Source organism: Vidua macroura, chromosome 6 (assembly GCF_024509145.1).
Source record: "Vidua macroura isolate BioBank_ID:100142 chromosome 6, ASM2450914v1, whole genome shotgun sequence".
Lineage (NCBI taxonomy): Eukaryota > Metazoa > Chordata > Aves > Passeriformes > Viduidae > Vidua > Vidua macroura.
This window is the reverse complement of record NC_071576.1, coordinates 11,920,191-11,937,894: the sequence shown is the minus strand read 5'-3', so window position 1 is coordinate 11,937,894 and position 17,704 is coordinate 11,920,191. Positions and strand designations below refer to the sequence as shown.

Genomic DNA, 17,704 nt, shown 5'->3' with positions numbered 1-17,704 from the left:
CAGTAGCTTGAAAGGTCTTGCTTTGTAAGTACTTAATTCCATACTGGGTATGAATAAATACAAGCATTGAGCAGCTGCTATAACTTGTTTAAGCTTTTAAAGTATAATTGGCACACCTTGCTCTTAAAACATCCTGCTTAATTGATTCCAGAGTTTTCCTCAAGGTTTTTCAGTGAAGAAATTACAGGATTTGAGAATAGCAACAGAGTTGACTTTGAAACCACCATTCCCATCGTGCTGTTGAGTTCCTGCATTGCACCACCAGTTTGTGAGCAAGTTCAGGTAAGGGGAGGAGAAGATGAAGGGTGGTAGAAATGTGGGTTTAAAACTGGCAAAAAATCTCCATGCTTACTCATTACACATGTTCTACTGCTCATTTGATCGTACATAGGCCTTGTTTGGTTCTGCTGCTGTCAGAATGAAAGGAGGCAAACTCAGACCAGCTTTAAACGTAGAACTGACCAGAGTTTTCTCTCTCTATTTATGGTCTGTCAGCAGAACAAACTAATACTTAATTATTTGTGGAGCGTGTTTCTTGAAAAGTTTGTAGGAGGACTTCAGGTTCAGATTTGAAATGCTAGGAGAATAAATCCTTAATGAAACAGAATGCCAGGACGTCAGTTGAACCTGCACTGAATTTTAATTGTCTTCTGTTTGAAGAGGGTCACTGTGGAATGAGGTAGTGCATTTTGACTTTTCCCTGTAATGGCTGCAAGTTGGTAATCAACAAAGCCCAAATACTAAACACATCCTAACAATACCTTGTCAGCAATAATGTAGTTTTAAGGGCAGGTAGAGATCATTTCTCTCTGCTAATTTCACAGTGGGTAAAAAGCAAAAGATGCAGTAATTACCAGAAACGGCAAAAGTAATGAGGCTTTAAAATATTTGAAGAAAGTGAATCTGTTCAAAGTGTCATGGCTGTGATAATAACAAGGGTTTCCACATGCTCATCATGTAGCTCACATGATTTTTGTCAGTAGGCCTTGGAAAAACTGGGGCTGGTTGGTTTTTCTACTCAATTAAGATGCATAAACTTGAGGACAGTATGTGCTGAATATCATTCTTCCAAGTGTTTCCTTAATACCTTGAAGAAATTGAGAAAATCCGGAATTTTCATCAGGGCTGCTAGACAAATCTGTCTGAGAAGTCTTAGTCAAGTGGCAGCTGCTACTGGCATTGGTTGGTCTATAAGGTGTGTCTTTAGTGTGCCATCTATAATGATGGTATTTCAGAATAAGAAGTTTTTAATCTGTACAGCACCTTCTAAAATCTGCTATGTAATCATGGTGTGAGGAGAGGAGTAAAGCGTGTTTGTGTCAGCAGTGAGCTTTACTGCACTCATGTTCCTGGGGCACTTAAAAGCTACCAAAGGGAACCTGGGGTGGATTTCAAAATATTGAATATTGGGTGTGAATTTTGCATGCAGGAATACAAATAAGAGTTGACTTCAGTATTCTTGTTCCTGGCTGTGTAGATGGAATACTTTAAAATGGCAGCACTTTCCTTGGGAAGAGTCCCAGGGCAAAAGAAGTGAAAGTGAAGTAGAGCAGAGGGAGTGCAATCCAGCTGCTGAGCACAAGGAGCAGGAACATCTGCACAGTGGTCTGCAAAGGTAGACATGAATGAGAGCAGGACTGTATGTGCTTGTGTTATGATATTCAATATTCAGTTTGATAATATGAATTGGTCTAATGTCAAGTTGCAAGAGTGTGATAATGGCTTTACAGCAATGCTGAAATGCCACCAGGGTGGCTGCTGGTTTAATTTTGTAAGGTAATTGAATCAGAGGTCCTTTCCTCAACTTCATTCTCTGCCTAAAGCAAACCAGCTTTTATGTGAACTCTCAATGATCCTATATTATTAAGGCAGTTTAACTTAAGAATTTTTTTCAGTCTTTTTCTCTGGAAATTGTCTGGAAAGTGTTGAATTTCCTTTGAGGCAAGCACATCAGATTCTTTGCAAGAGTTAATGTGAGTTTTTCAGGTCCTGATTTCCCCTAAAGCGGCAGGAAAACACTGTTTTGCTGTAGGTAAATGAACGAGATTCGTTATAGCAACTGGGTTTTAGACAATTCCTGTTTTAGGGTTTTCCAAGTGTTCTGTTACTTTTTCTAAGAGAAAAGCTCTAAGCCTGGGTGCTGGTTGGGTACCACAGCTTCTGTTGTGTGTCCTGGTGTGGACATGATACCCTCTTGTGAGCTGCTGCTCTCACCAGGTTCCTGTGTCTGCTGGCGGCTCTCCTCGGGAGCAAGCCTGAAGTTCTCTCCAAATGTTGGTGGATTTTGGGTGGGAGAAAAAGGGATGGAGAATCTGTGGCATCCTTGCAGGACTTATGGGCACTCCTTTTGCCACCACTTTTTAAGTGATGTGGGTTTAAGTGTGATTCCTCTAATTGCTCTGGCGTCAGCTGGCATGTGTCAGTGCTGTTTCAGTTCAGAAACTCCCGGGTAGCAGTTTGCCAGGAGATGGCAGTGAATTACCTGTTTGCATAGCGTGACCAGCAGACAGAATGGCAGTGTCAGGGTGCCCCTGCCGGGGTCAAGTGTGTGTCCTGTGGCGTTCAGTGGACCTTGACAGACTTGGAGCGTGCCAGTGTCAAAGAGCAAATTGCCCACACACCACTCAGAAGAATAAGAAGTACAATTGTGTGCTGATTTCTGAGAGTCCTGAGTGTACTTGTGCATTCATTTAAAGCACCAGCAAGGCATTGAAAATAAAAGACTGTAAATCAAAATTGTTCAGTGTGACATGGGTCGTATATATGTACATCCATCAACTATTAAATAGAGAGTAATGTGGAAATCCAGTGATCAACGTTGTTAATGAATGTGCTTTCAGCTGTGAGTGACTGTTTTGGTTAACTGCTGGACCTGTAAAACATCACTGCTTCTCTCCAGCAGAGGCATCCGAAAATGTCTGAGCTCTTCTGAGGCAGTTAGGGCCTTTGCTTCAGTCTGTTGCTGCTCATGATGTGTGCCAGGCCATTGCAGAGACTGCACAATAGGACCCCTGTTTCATCGAGGTCCTGCATTGCTGCTCTTTAGGGGATCAGAGATCTCAAGTAACCTGTTTTCCTCCCTGGAGCAGGCCCACAGAAAAGGTGTATTTCAGAAGAATGTGAATAACCAATATTTTTGAGAGAAATGATAGAGCATGTGAAGACACTGGCATAATATGTACTGCTTGTTAAACAGTGGCAAATCCATACACAAAAGGTCTTGGTGACCAGATAGGTCCTAATGTCCTTTGGCTAAAGCTCATCTCAGGAACTGGTTGCAAGACAAATCTGTGGAAAACTGTTGGTTAGTATTTTGATTTAAGGGCTCACAAAGTCAAGTGTCCTTCAGAGCTGCAAGGTGGACTTGCCAAGGACCTCACTGACCTTGCCCATGCCAATTTTGGCTTACAAAGGTTTTCACTGCTTCACGCATGGGGCATCATGCAGCTTTGACTTATTTTTCAACACATGTGTTTTTTTTTTCTCAGCAAAACAGAAAATTTGGCCTTTTGATATAGAGTCCTTCAGTTTTCAGTCTTACCTGATCCTTTGACTGAACCTCCAATGGATTTCTTTGAATCCACTGACTCCCATAGCTTCAAGAGGCATACAAATGTTTATGGTTTGAAAACGGATTGTAAGGAATAATACTTATGGGAGGTCTTTAGGTTTTCCTCTTGTGTGGTTGATTGGTTTGCTTGTTTTTATTTTTTTCCTCCTGCATAGGTTAGGGACAGGGGATTTAATCTCAATTTTTTCCAGAGTGTGAAATGAAAATGTGTCCAGTCTCTCGGTTAAGAATTGGCAGGGAAGCAGCCTGGATTAATCCACTGCCTGGATTAATTTAAGGGTAGAAGTAATTTTTACATTTACCACCTTTAACTGCAGTTAAAAAGTTTGAACTTCATTACTGGCCTGTTTGAAAAGCACCTCTGATAGATTCCTTCCTAAGTGAAAATACCTCAGTGCTCAAGGAAGAAGGTGTATGTATGGTTGATTGCAACACTGAAGTATTTCTAATCTACAATAAATCTCTGTTTAAGATAATAGATCAGATCCTAGAAGAAGAATATTCTGTTTATTTCGTACCAACTTTAATCTGGCCAAGTCAAATTACTTGAGCAACACTTCTTTCTATTCTGATATATATAGGAAATGGTGCAGATCATGTGGTCAGGCTTCATTATGATTTTAGTATTTTATTGATTGACACATGGATATGGCTAAAATGGTACAAGTCTATTTTACTGTCAATAAAAATGCAGTGTGCTTCTTTCAGTAAGAAAAACAGTCATAATAAATCATGATAGTGAATGATAACTAAGCAATTTGACTGTTAGTTGTTACACTTTATAGACCCTAAGAATATTTTGTGAGCATTAGAACTTGACGTTCTTCCATTTATATCAATCTGTAGGGCATTAGTGTACACTGTAGACCTTGCCTTGATTTCAGTTTATTTATTGATGAACCTGTATAGCTCAAAATCACTTTCTAGGTCAACTCAGATAAAACCAGTAATAAACTATAAGTAGAAAAGCTTTTACTGTATTTCTTACGTATTATTGTGCATATTATGTCACTTTTTTTCTGTTAGTGATAACCACTTTTGCAATTACTGAGAAGAACACTAATACAAAAATTGCAAAACAGTTGCACTGGGAAGATGAAAATGGCTTATTTTCCTCTGCTTGTCTCCCCTGGATGTGCATAAATTCCTGAACATGGAAAGCAACAGTTAGCTTTCTCCTTGATATCAAAGGCTGTCTTCCTTAGGTTTGGCCCAGCAAGTTCTCTACTTCCCTGATCTCTTGCTGTGCCTCCCAGAGTCCCTGAGATCCTTCATGTGCCTCCATAGCTGTGGTGTTTGATTGGGCATGTTGGGGTAAGCTTCTATTTTCTCTGCCTGTTTCTGTGGCAGAAGAGGGGTTTAACTGCACATTTTGCTTATCTAATGGTGTTTGGCACACTTCTGGGTTTTAAATTGATCTTTAACTATCCATGCATTAAAAGTCAGGCTAACAGCAGCTAACGTTAAACTGTTAACACCTGTTGTCCAGCATAATAATAAATACATTTAATTGAAAAGAACAAACACCTCTTTTCTTTGCAAGGTGAGTGTTTACATTTGTGTCTTAGTCTTTTTCCCAGTATGCTGCCAGTGCTGCTCCTACAATGGACAGGTTTTCATCCCTTGAATGTCTTGCTACCCCTTTACCTGAACTGTATGAAAAGCCTTATCATAATATCCTAGGTTTGGGTTGGAAGGAACCTTAAAGATCATCTAATTCCAACACCTCCTGTTATGGTCAGGGACACTTTTCACTAGACTAGGTTGCTCAGACCTCCATCCAGCCTGGCTTGGACATTTCCAGGGGTGGGGCACCCACAGCTTCTCTGGGCAACCTGTGCCAGGACCTCAGCACCCTCACAGTGAAGAATTTCTTCCTAATAGCCAATCTCAACCTGCCCTCTTTCAGCTAAAGGCCTTTACCCCTTGTCCTATCACTGTAGGTGTGCAGAGAAGGACAAGGCAGAGAAGACAAAAAACTTGTCATGTTACAGAGGTGATAAATAAATTTCACACTAGTTGTTCTTAATATAGTAACTTAGTCAAGAAGTAGTATGCATGGGTACTTTTTTCCCCCTCTTTTCTTAATTGGACATGTTTATGGCTGTAACTTTTAAAACTGGCATGACTCATCTAGTTTAAGAAAAAACAGGGCAGAGGCACTTGATGGTGAGCTTCATTTTCAGTGATTTTTACCTCCTTAATCCCTTCAGTTATTTGGGAATTGTTTGATAATGGTGGGGAAACAAGGATCTGGGAAGGCAGGACATAGTTCTGTCTGAATTGGCTCACATCTCAAAAATCTATCAGGAAAGACAGATTCATGATTTAAAAGCCTGGGGCTATTGTCTAGCTTGATTTAATAGTTAGAAGTCACATGGATTTCAAGCAAGTGGCATCAAACTAGGCTGAAAGCTGACTTTAGCCTCTTCTCAGGCTTGTTGAGTAACATCCAGTGTCTGCTACTGATTATTTAAGTTCCAGATGGATGAATTTCTGGAAAGAACGCTTTTAGTAAGCACTGCAAGTAAAACATTGTATAGCCCTTTTCTGTTTTAATGATATTAGTCTTCTAAGGAGACACTGTTTGCTTATTCCAGGTTATTTGTTTCTGTTCCATAGTTCAATGTTGAACATAGTTGTTGTTCCTGCTGAGAGAACAAAAGGTACTTGACTGGAACTGACCCTGGCCATGGTCAGGTGGAGAGGTGGTGGCCTTGCTGTTTTCTGAGCCAGGAAACTGACGCTTGGCAGGGTTTGTGTCAGCCATGTGTATCTGCCCTTTAAGAAGATGAATTAGTGGAGCCAGTACCTGAAATAACCTCTGAAGAGGAAGACATGAAGCCACTGGCGTGAGCCCAGAGGAAGGACACAAAGATGATCAGAGGGCTGGAGCACCTCTCCTTTGAGGATAGGCTGAGAGAATTGGAGCTGTTCAGCCTAGGGAGGAGAAGGTTCTGGGGACACCTCCCAGTACCTAAAGGGGACTTACTGGGAATGTGGAGAAGGACTTTTTACAAGGGTGTGGAGTTATAAGGGGTAACAATTTCAAACTGAGAGTAGATCTAGATTGGGTGTTAGGGAGAGATTCTTTACTGTGAGAGCGGTGAGGTGCTGGAACACGTTGCCCAGGCAGGTAATGGACACCTGCTACTTGATTTGGATGTGACCCTGCAGGGACTCAAGCCTTGTCTTCCCCAGCTGTGCCTTGGTGCTGATCAGCAGAGATTAAAGCAAATGAATGCAGAATAGGAAGTGTCTAAGCATAGAGGCAGCTCTTTGGCTCTAAAAGCAAGATTGTTCTTTCAGTAGAGGAAAGGTCAGTTTAAAGAACTGAGATCAGGCAACTGCCTTTCTTTGGTGGGGCCTAAGCCAGAGCAAGGCCCTACCCTTCCCAAGGTGCACGCAAGGCAGAGCAAGTTTTCCCTGGCAAAAACCAGAATCCCCATCCTCATGCAAGCTTGATTTAACACAAAGAAGCATCTGAGTAAAACATAAGAAAAACCAAACTTCAAAGAACCAAAGGCAAAATTTAAAAAAAATTTATTTCCTCAATATATACACAAGAATTGACATACTCCTGTACAAAGGTGTAAATGGTATTTGCTGTGACTTGTTGCGCATATGCAGCTTAGTAGACAGATTTAACATTCAATTTGAATCTCAGTGCAAGTAGGCACTAAAACATCCACCATACCTTCAAGGTATAAAAAGACATACCAGTTTTACAGGTTTCTCCAGCATATTTTGTTACAGTGCAAAATGCTATGAAATAACGCTTTAGAAAATTCGTATATATTAAACACATATTGCACTTGTCCCAACCAAAACTGTAACAAGTTGTACTTACTGAACTAGTTTGATATGTTTTAAAACATTGCTCACACACATACACTCTTTCCTTCTGGCTATTTGTGCCCAATATGTGTAGCTTTTAGCTCAAATCTTAAATAACTATTTGTAGCTCTTTGGCTAGTTCAATTCTTCTTGAACAGACTGGTAAAAAAAAAAATTACAGCAGATTAATGAAACAAGAAAATTCTCTAAAATCCTTTTCAGTCTTTCCAGTAGCACTGTAACTAAATACATAAAAATCAGTATTGTTTAAATTCCTAATGCAAGTGTATTGAACAGCAACCATTTCAGACACTTACACCCCTATTTTCTGGAAAGGTATGAAACCTCCAGTCCTAAATATGTATGTATTTCTAAGATACTTCAAGCTGCTAAGCTAACATTGCACCCACAAACATTTTGTGCAATACCACAGGCAGGACTTTGACTTCTGTACATCACTGGCTGCTATGGGGCATGTTGGGAGAAGTGGTGCAACGTTGCATTAACTTCAGAGAACAAAGTCCACTGGACTGAACTACTCAATGCAGTCTGTGCACCCACCAAATGAGAAAGAGGTGAGGGCAAATAACACCAGTCCTACTAGATTTGAGTTTCCCTAAATCCTTACAAGCCTTGAGATTTAAAGAACAAGTGCATTCGAGTGCAGATGCTAACTTTGTGCTTAAGATATTTATTCAAAGCTGAAAGGTCAGGGAGTAACTTAGGTACAAATTTTTTTGTTTGTTTTTTACAAATCAGTATGAACAAAGTTGCTACTAAAACCATTGACATATAAAAGCAAAGGACAACTAAAACACAGGACTAGCTGAATGCTAGTCCATGTCTTTACAGTTCAGGGTTACCTGCAAAATGCCTCCACCATTAAACTTCTTCCCACTTCTTCACCTTAGAGGAGTACACTTACTCCTGTCACATACAAAATGAATATTTCTTTCATGAAAACATTTCTGCATTCAACTCAACTCAGTCATTCAGAACCTGAGTGAAAAAAACCTAGATTTCTGGTGCTAGAACACTCTCCAGTACCTCTTCTGGAGCCACAACAGCAACTTTCTAAAGGTAGGTCCCCCTCTTACTTGAATACTACTAGATATGGAGTCCTGAATAAGGCAAGATGCTGTTTATGCAAGTAGTGAGATGAAACCCTAATTTGATACATTTAGGAATTCTTTATACAGATAGCATAAATCTACACTACTTGTGTGGGTCAAGTGTTCGTGTTTCACAAAACCCAACCAGCTGGGCTTTGGATGAGGAGAACAAAGAGAGAAGGTTCACAAACTGGAAGGCTGATGGATTACTGGACCTGGTTCACATTCAGGAAGGTTGTCTTCTGACTTCATGTACATTAGGAACACAGTGACAGTAGCAAAGGTAGCTGCATTGACGGGAAAAGCACGGAGAAGCGTGGAAGTGAGACCTCTTGTGAACACCCTCCAGCCTTCCTCGTGGTAGCTCTTCCGGACACAGTCCAGGATGCCGTTGTACTGCGTGACGCCTCCGACGCCGTCGGCCTGAAGCCGCGATTTGATCACGTCCATGGGATAGGTCGAGAGCCACGACACTATGCCCGACATGCCTCCAGAAAACAGCAGTTTGGGAATAACGTAACTGTCTTCAGCTTCACAGCCTAAATACCGAGTCATGCAGTCATAGGTCAGGAAGTAAAAGCCAAAGCTCGGAGTTTCTCTTATGAAGGTAGAAACCATGCCCCTGTTAATACCCCTCAGCCCTTCCTTTTGATAGATTTTGATCAAACAGTCCAGAGAGTTTTTGTAGTTCTTCGTTTTTAGTTTATATTCTCCTGTTCCTTGAAGCTGCATCCTTGTCTTTGCCAGCTCCATGGGACAGCAGATGATGCACTGGATGGCCCCTGCTGCTGACCCTGCAAGGAACTGGTTCAGAGGAGTGTCTTTGCCCAGAGCACGAAGGGTGTTTCCTTGCACACCGAACACCAGCGCGTTAATGAACGTAAGTCCCATCATTGGTGACCCAATACCTTTATAAAGTCCAAAAGCCTAATGGAAGAAGGGAGGGAAAACCCTTTTTAGCAATGTTGTGGATAACCTCCTCAAACTGCAGAACACAGCCTTTCTGGCTCTTTTTTAAGAGTGGCCATATCAGGACCACCTTGTTTTGTAATAACAATTTCACCTCTGCCTAGGACACAAACAGCTAAGCAGTAGCGCAGTACAAAAATATACTTGAACACATTCAGAAAATAATCTTACTCTACCCAGAGATAGGTTTTCTGGCAAATCTTGTAGTTTTTCTTTTTAAATAGCTTACTTAAAGCCTGAAGCCACCTTTTTAACAATGGTCCTAAAGTTTCAGCAGCAGCAAAAACACCTCACCAATTTCTTTACTCATTGCTTATATTCTCAGAAAACTACTTATTTAAATAACTTCTTATTTTATTTAAAAAGTTAACCTCAAAATACCATCTTCTGACTTAGTGATCTTCTTCCCAAAGTTTCTGGCAAAGTTCTGACTACAATATCTGCCCTATGGTGAGGAGAGGTTCAGAGCATGCTTTTCTCTTGATCTTCAATATTTGTCACCTTTGTTTTTAACAGCTTTCCCACTCTCCTGAGCCAAAATACACAAAGATTAAAAAAAAAAATACACAAAGCAATAATTTTGTACTTACAGATTCTTGCTTTATGATGGACTGAAAGCAATGGAAAGTCCCACGGTAGAGAGGTTTCTCTACATTTTGAACTTGCAGACGAACCTATAAAAAGTTGTGTGAGATACCAATTTGTACATCAGGAACAGCCTAAAGGGTAAGCTACTGTCTTGTACCTATGTGGAGATTTTCTATAGCAATGCATATGCAAGAGCACGGGCTGGACACTGGAATGCCATATGTGGCACAATAATTTGAAAAATCTTGTGTAAGTGTTTTGAATTAAGTTTGGGGGTGAAAACATGAGGGGAAGAGGATCATTAACTTCTTGTAACTATTAGCAAACCAGTAAGTGGAAGGGTACATTGACATCTAGAATTTCACAGATGCTTTCCAGTACAGGCTACAATAGGGACTTTCTTTAGCTGCCAAGAATTTTTGTGTTCACACTAAGGAATACCTGTGCAAACCTTATTTGCAAGTCAAGCATGAGATTAGGATAATTTTAAAGGGATGGAAACCTTCTACAATACCCATAGTGTTTCTAAATGCCAGATTTGGGCCCATTCACTGAGATCTGATTTTTTTTTTTCAGAGGGTAGCTGGGCAGTGACTCTTAGGATGTCTGTCTTTACATAAGGGAAACAGTAAAAAGCCATTCATCCTTTTAAATTTTAGTCTGTTTTAGTTTTTTAGCCTGCTGAATGTAAGCAATTGGTGAGGGTGTAGCTGCTTCAAACCTTTAAAGGTTAGCAGTCAATTAACTTTTCCAAAACTGAAACATTATGTTCTGCTGGAGAGATAAATGCTATTGTAGCTGGTGGTCTTAGGAGATCCCTTTTCTGGATGCTTTTTAACCTATAATGGAAAATTTCAATTCTGATTTTTCATGCTTATTTGCCCTCAGCACACTTTAAAAGAATCTCAGTTCTATCTAGCTCAGGCAAAGCAATGAACTCAGTTGTTTCACTGGATTGATAAAGTTATAAATCTGTGTTTGATTTCCTGCATGGAGGGCCGCAATGATCTTCAGAAAAGAAGCTTATTGACCATGTAATGCTACTGCTGCAACTCCAGGGCAAAAAACTTCAGTCTCTTATTCTGAGCAAAAGGAAAAAAAAATACATCTATGTGAAAGATTCCTGAACTTAATTCATTTTTCATGGTTGCCTAAAGTAATAAAAAACACCACCACAGCAATGAAAGACCTGTCATATGTGTGTCTAGAAAACAATTTATGAAGGTGGTTTGTCAGAATCCTATATTCAGGTTAGCTTTCTTCAAAGCAAAAAGAAATTGACAGTTTCAGTGTTTTTCCTACAACATGTTATTTTATGCTTAGTAAATCAGAGCTTTAGTTTTCAGTGTCATTTTAGTATGTACAATAGCTCACGCTAGCCATAGTGGGAGGCTGAGATCACCTTGGGTCTTGCAACATCTCAGCATTTAAAAGCAGGCTTACAGTAGGATTCAAAGAAAATAAATTCTTTGTCACTTCAACTGACTTTTGGGGGTAGACAGACTGTCAAAACTGTTAAAGAAGCAGGTCCACAAGCAAAGGCAAACCTTAACAAGCTGTCACAATTGCACAAAGGTTTTACTCCATTTAGAATTTACTGTTATTGTTTCAAACCTTGTCTGTGACTTCCACACGTAAGGGCTGTGGGGGATTTGCAGCTTAGAAACCTTCTGACTTTATCTTTTCTGCTTGTGTTTAATAGTTTAGAATTAGCTATATCTATGGGCTGAATTTCCTAGTGGCCCTCTATTTTTGTCTAAATAATTTATAAAATATTAACCAATTAAGCCTTGTTGTAGGGCAGAATATTCAGAGTACTGACTCCCCAGGTCTAAGAATGAAAATCCTCTGTCTCTTGAGCACAGTGCTGGTCACATAAGGGTACCCACATTAGCAAACTGCCACGTACAGCAATGACTGCATTGTAATTTGCATTTTCATGTGTGTTAATGCCACATTCAACAAGCTCCTTAGTGTGTACAACTATAGGAAAGATGAATCATGTGCAGTTTATCCACCTATTCCCTTCATTGCCCAATATTCTATCTTCCTTCTTATGGGAAAACACTGTTACTAGGGTTTAGGTCCAGTAATAAAACCCAGTAATTTCACATCACTAAAGACTTGCATATAGGCACTCAAGACTAAATAAAGAAACTCCAAGCACTACATCCTCAAAACAGTCCAAGCATTTAATAATGTGGGAAATCAGTGAATTCAGAAGTATCTGAGCAATGAAAACATCATCCAAGGATATGTAGTGGATAAGACCTCAACAGCAGTGTGCCTGAGATTCAGTTTTAGAGGCACTGTGTGTGGGAGTGTATACAGCCAGAAATGCATAGCAGAAAGAAGGTTCAGAATAAAACTACATTTAAAAAAAAAAGGGATATTTAAACCCCGCTCCCTCCATGCCATAGCTGTAGAAGAGGGACACATCAGTTTAAAATTAAAAAGGGAAAAAGCTTCATAAGTCTTTCAGTTCTTTACTTGAACTAATACATTTGGGAATAAATTAAGACTGAGAGAAACAGAAGTGTTCACCTGGGCTATACTTACTAGGTAACTCTCCCGTGATGAGGCTTATCTGTCATCTACAACAAAGTAACACTTTTGCTGTTAATGAAGACAGCCCCTAGCTCAGAAAGTAAAGGCAGTTAAAAGCAAAAAAGCAATTTTATACATTACATCAACAAACCAGGGATAAAGAGTTTGCCAGTTCTGAGATCAGCTCAGTTGCAGGTTTTGCAGGGTGACTTCACCAGCTTAATGTCTCCCTGTGTGTCCCACCATCCCCCTCCCAGCTCTGTGAAATACGAGCACCAGCCAAAAAAAACCAAAAGAGCTTAAATGCCAAGACAGATGTAAAATTTTGGCTTATCTAAGCAGTTATATTAAAAATGCACAGTCTAAGGTGGCTACCAACGAGCCCTTTAAATACTGCAGAACAATAAAGAGTTAAGAATTAACACATATACATAGACAAGTTATGCAATGTCTTTTTTTTTTTTTCCTGAAAGGGTGGTTAGTTTTTCCACATATAGTGGTGGCTATGCCAGCCAATAATACAAACATTAGTATTTGTTTTAACAAAATAGAGATAAACATGTACAATACCTTCTAAAGGATATGAAAATATGTGTCACACTGGATTTCATAAAACATTTAAAAACCAATTATTTGCTCTATTGTGAAGTAAGATGCTTTTTTCCCAAGCTGATACATCCATTTTGCAATGACACATCTGCTGAAACCAGCATGGGAGCCCCAGTTTGTACAGTTAAATGTTTAGCTTCATCTAATAGAAGCTGTTCCACTTAAAAAAAAATCCAAAACAAACAAACCACCAACTAAAACCCACACATGGTTACCTTTAATCTGAGCATAGAATTTTAGCAGTTCTACTGGATTAAATGAAATGATTGATCACCTTCAGTTAAGCATGTAAAACTTGGCAGGATGGGAGAGAAAAAGACAGCTGGCCCTGTACTACCATAATAAAAATTGTGTGAGTCTGGATGATGCCATTCCTGAAAATATATTCTAGAATTCAGCTGAATTATTTAACTGTCAAATGCACCACATTCTGAGTAACAAAAAGACAGATTTTACTGTCTGAGCAGCTTGCACTGCAAGCTTGTAAGGAGGATCAATATCCATTAACACAGAAAGTCTGTATTGAACTAACCATGTGCTGGAATACAGAATGTGGTGGGGTTCTCGCTAACACTATCAGCCCACAGCCCTTGCATATCTAAATTCAGCAAGGTAAAGGTATTCCAAATATAGATCTACTACATGGCATACTGTCTGCTGCAGTCAAGTGACCCGATGTATTACTTTAGCAGGGAATACACTGATATCCCTTCTCCTATCCTTCAGTGCAAGACTTTGGATAAGGCTGCCAAAAGATGACTCAAATTGTCATTCTGTTCTGAAAGATAGGCTTGGACTCCTGAGAGGCCTGGATGAGGAACCCTCCAGGAGATCTCAAATCTTATCTTTATAGTAGCTGTAGTATGTGTAACACACACAACTAACCACCAGAAAACCAATTTTAACTTGGAAAGTTATAAAAATATATAAAAATACTTGGAGGAAACAGCCCCCAGACAAGCTCCATACTGTAGATTTTTATTGACTTCCACTTAGTGCTACAAATTAAGGAGCAATAGCAGAGCTTGAGGGGAAAACAAAACACCAGTCTTTCAACATACTAACAAAGTGGGTTTGAGTTACAAATGCAGGGAGAGGCAGTTTTAGCAGTTAGTGTTGAACAGCTGCAGAGAAGCAAGCTCAGAACAAAATTTAGTTCAGTGTAAAGTTGTATTTCCAACTTGTTGTCCACATTGTTACTGCACTGAACTTGAAGTTTAAGGCTAAGGTTTATGTTACTACGTTTTCCCTTCTGAAGAGCTGGAGATTGAAGAATCTAAGACAGTAGTTGTGGAGGCTTGCTCCAAGCTTCCCCATGCAGATTTACACTCCTACAGTGTCTGGGGATTTTTTTTTTCCTCCCCCACTACTTGGAGAAACTAAGTTTTCTACTTAGAGGCAAATATATTTCATAATCAACCCACCTTAACAGTGTCAAAGGGGTGTCCCACCAGCACACCAGCAGCACCTGAAATGAAATAAATGCCATGGTTATTACTCTGAAGTTTCTTCCTGGGTCTGGGGCTCCAGCAGCCCAAGCAGGACCACCAGCCTGAGGTGTGAGTGCACAACATGGTTGGCAAACCAATTAAAGAGCATCCTACCAAGTCAGGAGATAAGAGATCTACAATTCAGTCCTTCAGGCCAGTACCAGGTGCCTTTATGCTTCTCAGGAAGCCTCTGAGCCCCAGGCAGGGGTTGAGTTGTGTGACTACAGACTGTGCCACACCATATGGACTGTGCAGCCATGACTCCTGGCCTCAGCTCAAGGCAAGTCCAGAGGGCAGAAAATGCAGGTGTCCTCTAAAACACAGTATTTCATGTACATATAGCTCTGTGCAGGCACAGAAAACATGTAAACATCTCTGGAGGCAGCAGAACATTAATGCTTTCTGCCTACAGCCTTTCCAGATGTGACAGCAGCACCTGAGGAGGGACCACATATTACTAAAGACCTTTGCTTTATTCTAACATCAAAGAGCTTTTTAGAAGGCACACGAAGGCCTATTAGTTACACCAATCTGAACACAGGCATTTTGCACACACAGGCTGGAGCAATGAATCCTCTGGCTCTGCACTTCTGTGACCCAGCAATCCCTAATGACCGCTGCCAACAGCGAGAGCTACAAGAGCGCCCGCGCACCTTCCCGCGGCCGCGGGGGACAGCTGCCCTCCCTGTGCCGGGAGCAGCACGGTGCCTGCTCCAGGATGCTGCACTCCAGGTTGTTTAAGGCCAGCACGGCACCAACACAGCCCAAGATGGAAAAACAGCAATGTGCACTGTGCTCGGCACGGAAAGGCCAGCGGTACGGCTGACCCCGAGGGAACCCTGGCAAGGCAAGGAGCACTAGGATGAAATCAGAGAGACGCTGAAAAAAGGAATTTCAAACATGTTCGCCAGGTTGGCAAAAAAAAAACCCAGCAAGCGCAAACACCAGAAAAGACGCGAGAGAAAGTCTCCCGAACACATTTAATAACTGCTAAATATAGCAGGCGGCAGGCCGGCCGCAGATGCGCGGGGAAGCGCAGGACGCGTGTCCGCGCTCTCCCCGCTCCATCTTAAAGCTGCCCAGGGTCTCTGCCCAACTCGGGGCTCCCGACCGCCCCGCTGCCCCTGCGCTCGCCCCAGACCCCCGTCCCCATCCCCCGCTCCTGCCAGCCCCCTCGGGCAGGCCCCGGAGGGCTCGGTGCGCACCCGGCACACGGGAACCCCCGAGAGCATCCCCCGCCCGGGCTCGGCCCCTGCTGCAGCGGGGCCGCTCTCATCGCCCCCGGCACCATCCTCCGCTCCCAAAATAACAGCGCCGCGCCCAGCCCTCCTCGCCGACCTGCCTGCCTCTCTTCCGCATTTTAGAAGCATTTCGCTCTACCCCCTTCTCGCCTCTTCTCTATTTCCGACCTTTTTATATTTCTCCCCTTACTCCCCTTTTCCTTTTTAAGCCTTTTTTCTGCCTTTTTTTTTTATTATTATTCTTTTCCTCTCACGCCCTTCTCCCTCTCATTCCTTTCCCCTTTTTCTCCCCGTTCCCCCCCATTTTTAATGGTTATTTTTTTATATGTTATATGATAACAGAGAGGCTGCAGACCCCGACACTCACCGCCGACACATCCCGCCAGGAAATCCAGAGCCATGCCGGCAGCGTGGGCCCTGCGCGCCGCCGCTCCGCGCTCTGCCGCGCCCCCGCCCAGCCCTTTCTAGCCTAGCGAGGGGCCGGGCCGCGCCCCGGGGGCGGGGGCGAAGGGACAACTCCCCCCAGGCCGCCCCCAGCACTGGCGGCCGCGCGGGGGCGGCTCCCGGAGGGGGACGGGATGGAGATGCCGGGATTGCTGAGACTGCGCTCTGCTTCGGTACCTCCCTCTTCCCCCGCCTTCAACCTGTCACTTCTTTCTCTGCAACAGCTGCATAATGAACCAGAAGGAAAGGCTGAAAAAAATTTGGGAGGGTGGAGGGGGCAGAGCATCCCTCTTGTAGAGCATCAGTAGCGCCTCAGTTGTTTTGGGTGCTCCAGGAGGCTGTCCTGGGGGGGTTCTTGCTTCCTGGGAGAGGCACCCCTGGTGTGCCTGTGGTTGGAAAGCCTGAGGAGCTGATAGCAGAGGCCTTTGGAGAGGGTGCCCCCTTCTAACAGGAGTAAAATGCCTGCCAGATGTGTTAGGAGGAAAGGCTGGGGGAGTCAGGGCTGTTCAGCCTGGAGAAGGGAAGGCTCCAGGGAGACCTTCACAGAACAGCTCAGGTTGGAAGGGACCACAGTGGGTCATCTTGTCCAACCTTCCTGCTTAAGCAGGGTCACCCCAGAGTGAGTGGCACAGAATTGCATCCAGATGGTTCTTGAATGCCTTCACTGAGGGGAAACTCCAGAACATTTCCAGGAAATCTGTTCCAGTCTGCAATCACTGCAGAGTGAAGGAGTTCTTCTTCAAGTTCAGCCAGAACTTCATGTGCATCGATTTCTGCCCATTGCCTCTTGCTCAGCACCACCAGTAAGAACCTCGGTCCATCCTCTTCACACCCTCCCTTCAGATACTCATAGACATTGACTGAGTCCTTTCTCAGTGGTTTCTTCTCAAGGCGGAACAGGCCCAGCTCCATCAGCCTAAGAGACTGTTCCTGTTCCTGGATTAACTTTGTTGCCCTTTGCTGACTCACTCTTGGAGCTCCATGTCCCTCTTGCACTGAGCAGCCCAGAGCAGGACACAGCACTCCAGGGCTGAGTAGAGGGGCAGGATCATCCCCCTCGACCTGCTGGCAATGCTCTGGAACGTGTTGTCAGAGAAACTGGATGCCCCTCCCTGGAAGTTTGAGGCCAATTGAATGGCACTCCAAACCACCAGTTCTAGTGAGAGGTGTGTGTCCCTGCCCATGGCAGAGGCGTTGGAACTGGATGGTTTTTGAAGTCGCTTCCAACCCAAACCATTCTATGATTCTATTACCAGACTCCACCCCCCTCCCCCCCCCAAAAATATTGACCCAGAG

At 42.6% G+C, this 17,704-nt stretch overlaps 1 protein-coding gene across 2 annotated transcripts; it reads right to left on the bottom strand.

Moving 5' to 3' along the window:
* Positions 1-7,097: 7,097 nt before the first annotated feature.
* SLC25A29 (solute carrier family 25 member 29) lies at positions 7,098-16,403 on the bottom strand. Of its 2 annotated transcripts, XM_053980027.1 has the most exons (5): positions 16,332-16,364; positions 14,658-14,701; positions 12,637-12,671; positions 10,080-10,163; positions 7,098-9,447 (listed from the first exon to the last, which is right to left on the bottom strand). In XM_053980027.1, the coding sequence occupies exon 5, from the start codon at positions 9,412-9,414 to the stop codon at positions 8,704-8,706; it is 711 nt and encodes a 236-aa protein (XP_053836002.1). In that variant the 5' UTR covers positions 9,415-9,447; positions 10,080-10,163; positions 12,637-12,671; positions 14,658-14,701; positions 16,332-16,364; the 3' UTR covers positions 7,098-8,703. The 2 variants fall into 2 exon arrangements, with proteins under 2 accessions (XP_053836002.1, XP_053836001.1); XM_053980026.1 differs by lacking the exon at positions 12,637-12,671 and having other exon boundaries at positions 16,332-16,403.
* Between the last annotated feature and the right edge of the window lie 1,301 nt (positions 16,404-17,704).